The sequence below is a fragment of the Pyrus communis genome, chromosome 3 (genome assembly GCF_963583255.1).
Source record: "Pyrus communis chromosome 3, drPyrComm1.1, whole genome shotgun sequence".
NCBI lineage: Eukaryota > Viridiplantae > Streptophyta > Magnoliopsida > Rosales > Rosaceae > Pyrus > Pyrus communis.
In genome coordinates, this window is record NC_084805.1 from 21479017 (window position 1) to 21486212 (window position 7196).

A 7196-nucleotide genomic window follows, 5' to 3' on the forward strand; every position below is an offset into this window, starting at 1 on the left:
GTGTTGGCATATTGTTCGATCTGCAACTCAAGACAATATTCCTTTCAACACTTTATAATCTTTCTAGACTCTTCAAGAGTCCAAATTTAATATCAACTCTTGCAAAAGATTTAGTATGTTGCAACAATATCATAATGATAGTATTCACTAAGGCAATTTCTACCATCTATTGTTATTGAGTACATAATTTTTGTTTAACCCTTCGAGGGCTTTCTTCAAGCAATTTAAATCCTTCAGGGATTTTTTACGCTTCATGACACATTCTCCTTTGGAATTTATACAGAGCAACTTGCTTCCATGTATAATTGAGGGATTTACTTGTGGAGATATGCTTCAGGCATGTATAATTCTCCACTGAAATGAACAAGCTTCACAATGAGAAATTATGTTTCGAGGAGTGTACTACAATTTCATGTTTCAATTGGAAACCTTGTGTCATATCATGTGAGTGAATTTCACTGTATTACAAATGCCTATATGTAACCTTCTGGGTTCAACATCATTTGGCGATTTGTACTATAGGTCCATTTTTCAATGTTCTTAATAAATTGTAATGGAATTGCCTTTCTCCATTGTTGGCCAATAATTTTTCTTTTTGTCGATGAACAAAAGAACGTGGCTCAATATCAACACAGTTCATTGATGAATTTAGTAGCTATTGAAAACCAAAATTAACATTGGTAATTGTCAATTCGTGATCCCATAATTCTCATGTGCATGCACATGCATATTTATAAGTATTTTATTACTTTGGATATCCTTGCCTCTTCAAGGGCTTTACATTGTCTCTTATAGGACAATCATCTTTTATTAGATGAATTGTTTGAGAATTTGGATCATAACCTCATTTAGATCGTTATATAGCTTGAATTTTTAATCTCCACTTCTAGGGAGTTGAATCATTGGAACCTACACATCAATCATTCGTCAGGCATAAAAATATATTAAAATTGCCGTGTCCATGGATTATCATTTTTGGAACTTGAATCCATACGACGACTGTTATGCTTCGAGCATGCAACAGTTCAGTAGTGCCAAGTATGTGGATAGTCTGACTAAGACTTCAATTCGTGCGGTATCTCTGTAACTGTCATGCTTTGAGAGGTTTGGTTGCATATGCATTCTCGGCAAGGAAGATAAGCTAGGCGTTTTGGAGGTGTGCCTTGCCACAAAGGTCAACATATATAAGGATTTCCTAATAGTAGGTAGTGGTGCGGATGTGACCTTGTCACCCACGTTTGTTGACAACAGTGGTGTAGTTGGAGTAGTGAACTTTACGCATTTTAACTTTGCTAGAGATATTTTGACAGAGTTGTCCTTGATATCCATAAAGCTGAGATTACATCTGAGAAATGTTGACGAACTTTATTCAGAAAAATCCGGCTTTTGAAATTCGAAGAGCAGTGTCTTGCTTTTTGAACAAGTGGTTGTGTTGCCTCTCATTTTATATAGGTATCAATTATATCCAAAATGCATGCTTTGAAGATTGCCCGCCTGTGAAAATTGTCTCTGTTGTATTTATGAGATTTCACTCTATCCAACCATTTTCTTTCATCATTTCTGAAAATGGCTTGCCCATCTAACATTTGTTTAGATTTGAGTTTCGGGGGAGATGCACACGAGCTGCGTCAGGATAATATATGGTGCCCATCATTTTTATCTTCTAATAGCCCTCTTACAGTTAGAGACTCTGTGATAAGGGATGATATAACGGCTACAATAGTAGCTAGGAACCTTCTCTCTCCCAAAGATAATAGAATACTTTCAAAGAGGTCTGATGAATTGGCTATTTAAGACTCTTTGGCTTTCAGTGTTTAATATGTGGGTTCTGTATCCAACATGGGCCAACGTCTACTTGCTTGAACTCACCAAGTCGAAACATTAATGGCTGAGGTTGCAAGTCTTAGACAATAAATTAGAGGGCTCAAGCACGAGAATAAAAAGCTGCACAAACTTGCAAATATTTACTTGACAAGCATGAAAAGAAAACTGGACCAGCTACTGGAATCCGAAAGTCGGATTCAAAGTAATCACCAGAGATTCGTGGCTAGATTCCGAAGGCAACTGGCGCCTTCCCCTTCTGGTGTTTTGCCAAGTGTTAGGGCGTCACATGATCAGTCTCTAATGCCTACTCCTTTTGGGGTACTGCCAAATACTGAGGCTTCACATGAGCAACCCTTATGAAGGCCATCCCCATTTGTTTGTTTTTGTCGTTGTAACTTAAGTATATGTATAAAAAGAATTTCTCCTATTTGATTTTATACATGTCAGAATAGGTGATCGGTACTTCTGCACACTTGTAGAGTCATGGAAATTTTGATCACAATGTGATGCTAAGCCTCTCGAACAGCTTGAAATCGCTGTTTAAAATATGATTCTCCTTCCCACAACTACAACTTATCCTAAAGCCAATAGGTCCTTCCTATTGCTACACAACGTAAAAGCCGAAAGCCCTTCCGACCCTGCTACGCCAGTATTAACAGCCTCTCTTGGAGCCTAGCCCTCTCTGTTTAATCAGAGGCCCCAACAATATCTGCATCAGAGCTACCCTAATTTTATATCATCAGAAAAAATAAAGCTACATTAATCTTGCATCATCCATGTCAAATACAAATTAATTGCATCAGCATCTGTGTAACTTTGTCAACAGAAGTGATGTCAAATTGGTTCGGAAACAGAAATTTAAAAACAAGTTGGAGCAAGCCGTATAGCCGTATAGGTTATGTGTCATTTGGATGTGAATAAGCAAACAAAGTCTTAGTACGGCTTATTTCTTTTGATGTAAAATGGAAGTATCATAAAGTATTAATGCATTTGTATTTTGTAGTAATATGGCGTGAAAGCAACGTACAGCAGATGATTCAACTTCCTTCCATATTCCATGGACATCCATATCCTTCAGAGGCTCAAGACCTTTCCGACATAACCCCGATAAGCAGTATTTCTGAAAAAGTAAAAATTTGCCGATGAATTTGTTCCTCTCGCGTTTGGTACCGCTTTCGTCAACTTCGGTTAGGAATCTCATCAAAACACGTTACGTGTTGAGCACATGACCCTTATCAAAGGCACTGTCGTCATTCGTCCCTAAATGACTTGGGGATAAGAATTTTTATTTTATTTTGAACAAACGATATTATCTATACTAAAGGGAAGGGGTGGGTGTGGACTTAGCCTCACAATGGGCTAACAATAATGTGGTTCAAATTTGCCTTTGACAAGAATCGAACCTAAGACCTCTCACTTACAAAAAGAATACCACTAAACCTTAATACTAAGTGGCTTGGGGATGAGAATTACGTTTACTAAAACTTGAGAGCGTAATGAAATGCTAAACAATAAACAAACTAAACTAAATTTAATTGTGCCGTCGAGCATTAGTTATAATGTAGCAAAAACATTATCAGAAAGGCCTCACACGGAAAGCAATCAACTTCAAAGAGACAATAATATTGCCATGTCGCGTTGATGAGCAAATTTTAAAATGGGCTTAAGTTCTTCCAAGCCCAAAAAGAGATGCACTTAGTGGGCTTCAAGGTTTAAGTGTGTCAAGCCCAAAAACACCTATATTTTTCTCTCGTTGTGAGCTCTGCGCGAATTAAAAGGTTACTTGAAAGTGGACGAGGCAATTACTACATGATGCGTAAGTTATATACATTCAATTGGTATAAGATACAAATACTCATGACGTTGCCCTTAAGCCAGACCCAATTAGTGTTCTTTGTATGATTGTGTGTTGAACAATTTTATCATTGTTTGTCAGGTGCGTGGTAGCAAATATCTCTGAATTTTACCCCATATTTAGTTTTATCTCTAAATTTTTGTATTAGTTTCTCTCACCTTTCAACTTAATTCTGAGTTGCATGAGTGGTCATTTCATCAAATTTGTCTTCTTTTTCGTCCAATTTAAGCATACAATGGTATTTTCATACCAAAAAAAATCTAATTTATTTTAAAATGAGAAGAACTTGGCTCTTTCAGCTAAGATTGTTTAGTCGATTTTAAGGAGTTCCGATTGTAAAATTCTGTGAATAGATCATGAGATATTTTAAGAAGGAGTTCCTCTTCAATCTTATAGGAGCCAAATCTTTCTTTTTTAAAATTCAATTTTTTATTTTTTCGATGAAGCTCCTATTTTATCACTCAACTTAACGGAAAAGTTGACAGGGTTAACGGAAAAGAGTAGTGCAACAAATGACATAATTCGAGGATAGGATAAACTATTAGAAGAGTTCAGAGACGAAAACTAAACTTGTGGTATAGATCAGGAACATTTGCTATAATTTAGCCTTGTTTATCCAATTTCAACTATAATACGTAAGATGTTAATATATTCCGACTATTTTCTTAGTTTTGATCAAATAGAGTAACCCAAATTAAATTCAAGCAGACTAAGCCACGATTATTTTGAACATCTATATAAATATCTTTTGAATATGAAATTTTAAAATCTTTAGAAAAAAACATCTTTTATGATATACACCAACTATTACATGACCTTTGTATCTTCAGTAACATGATCAATGAAGGGCAATTTGATTCAAAAAATGAGATTGCAAGATCAACACAATCAACCCAGCATCTATTTGGTAACTAAGTGCAGGATGACTTAGTAGCTGGATACGAATTCTAAACCTATCTTTCATAGGTCACATCCTAAATTCAAAGCCTATTATTTATGACCGCACGAAAAACAAACATATGACCAAATCTAACTTTTTAACTTCAATAATTAAGAACCGCAAAAAACGGAAGAAAGTAATTAACAAGATTTGACCAATTAATTAGATGAACGAAAAAAACCCAAAATACAAGACACGGAAAGCAGCAGCAGCACTAAAAACATGAAATGATAGGAGGCCGACGTGGCCACAAATAAAATGGAGCGTTTCCACTTGTGCTATATATATGCCCACATCTTTTTCATGTTCCGTATTCAAGTACAACAAGCAACTCACCCTTTCTCCCCGACTTATAACTCCCCAAAACCCTAAACCGCCAGCTCACGCCTCCCTAGATCTCTCCCTCCCACCATCGCTTTTCCGGCAATGTGATTCCGACCCCAAACGGACTACCACATTGTCGTTTAACAGATGGCCTCCGCTTGCGTCAACAACATCGGGATGTCGCCGGAGAAGTTCCCTCCGGGGCCGTTCCGGTCATACGGATGGCTGAGTCCTAGAATCTCCTTCAGCCGCGAGTCCCCCAGCGATGACGGCGCTTCGAAGCTAGGCGGCGGGGCCAAAGCCTCGGCTCCGTTAAAGAATCCGCCGGAAGGTCCAGATCCGGAGATCTACTGCGGCGAGTTCGAGTTCCGGTTGGAAGATCCGGTGGCTATGCTTCCCGCCGACGAGCTCTTTTCAGGCGGGAAGCTCATGCCGCTTCAGTTCTCCTCAGTCAAACCTGCGGTCAACGATCCGACTTCGACGGAGGATATCAGATCGCCAGACACGGCCAAATACCTCCGGGGACCAGAATTAATCGGTGCGGACCCGTACCTATTTTCTCCCAAGGCCCCGAGGTGTTCGAGTCGGTGGAGGGAGCTCTTAGGCCTAAAGAAGCACCAGAACAGCACCGCCACCACCAACGGTAACGCGAAGAGCGAGAGCCACAAAACGCCGGCGTTTGTGAGCTCAAACGCGCCTAAATCTCTGAAGCATTTCCTTCACAGGAGCTCGAAGTCTCTGTCCTCCTCCCCCTCTGCCTCAGACGCCACCCTGAGCTTGCCGTTGCTTAGAGACTTGGACTGCGAATCGGTCTCGATTTCGTCGCGCCTCTCGCTCTCCTCCTCGTCTTCTGGCCACGAGCACGAGGACCTGCCACGGCTCTCTCTCGATTCGGACAAACCGAACCCGAATCACCCGAACCCGATAATTTCTATCCACCGGACTAACCCGGGGCAGGCGCGGGTGCGGACGGTCAAGACTCGGGAGGCGACGAAGCAGAGATCGGCGGCTGATCAGTCGAGGGTGGGACGGAGTCCGATAAGGAGGGCGGCGGGGGAATCGGGTACGGTGGCGAGCAGGGGAGTATCGGTGGACTCGCCGAGAATGAACTCGTCGGGGAAAGTAGTCTTCCAGAGCTTGGAGCGTAGCTCGAGTAGTCCAAGTAGCTTCAACGGTGGGCCCAGGTTGAAGCACCGAGGAATGGAGCGGTCCTACTCGGCCAACGTCAGAGTGACTCCGGTTCTCAACGTTCCGGTTTGCTCCCTCCGCGGTTCGTCCAAGTCGGGGTCGGTTTTCGGGTTCGGACAGCTATTTTCGGGTCCGGCCCCGCAGAAGAAAGAAGGAAACGGCAGCGTTTCCGGCCACAACCGCGGCCAGCACATCCATTATAGTCATCATCATAGTCAAAGTAAGAACCGGACAGACCGAACCGCCTGAATCCGGAATTCGGGGAACTCCGATTTGACGGCGTCGTTTCGTTCATATTTTCCGCCGTGTTTTGTATGTAAATATGAGGCAGATTCTGACGGTCTGATCCTGATGTAGCTATGTCGTTGTTGTGTTCATTACGTTTAGACTTTAACGGTGTCGTTTAACCAGTCCACCATCCACCTTCTTCTTCCATTATCATTTGTGTAAGACTATTCTCTGACCTTGGCGGGTGGTTGCACGCGCGATGGATGCTCGTAGGACTTGCAAACTAGGCTGTGCGACTGCTACAATCAACATGTTGAACTTATCCATGTACTGTTTTTCTTTTTCTTTTTGGAATTTTTATTAGGGACACTTTGATTTAAGTGCCTTGTTGAACTGTTTCTTTGATTAAACATCTATTACTTTTTAAATTTTGTTTAATCTTTTTCTTACTATTTAGGGGCCAAGCATATTATAATTAGTCAATTTTTACTGCAAAATTACATAATTATCTATCATATTTAATGGACCAATTAATTCTTAAATTATTATCTAAAGTTTCTACAATTTAGTAGATATATATTCCATACTCAATTTCAGCAAAAAATCTTTAATTGGTATGTTATATAACTTAGGTGTGCTATAGAATGCTAATTTTGGTACATAACAAACTATTATGACAAACCACTGGTACATTATATAATTTCAAGGTACGCTATAGAACGCTAATTTGGTACGTTATATAATTCCAGAGTTACGTTATAGAATGCTAATTTTGGTGCGTAATAAACTATTGGTATATTATATACTTTCAATTTGGATACGCTATAGAACATTAAT

General features: G+C 40.1%; 1 protein-coding gene across 1 annotated transcript; it reads left to right on the forward strand.

Moving 5' to 3' along the window:
- Positions 1-4909: 4909 nt before the first annotated feature.
- Positions 4910-6791, forward strand: LOC137727884 (uncharacterized). Its single transcript, XM_068466720.1, has one exon. It carries the CDS (start codon positions 5091-5093, stop codon positions 6378-6380), a length of 1290 nt encoding a protein of 429 aa, XP_068322821.1. The 5' UTR covers positions 4910-5090; the 3' UTR covers positions 6381-6791.
- Positions 6792-7196: the final 405 nt, after the last annotated feature.

Bases quoted from the DNA above. Each gene is read 5' to 3' on its own strand.
- LOC137727884 (XM_068466720.1), top strand. From the start codon at position 5,091: ATGGCCTCCGCTTGCGTCAACAACATCGGGATGTCGCCGGAGAAGTTC.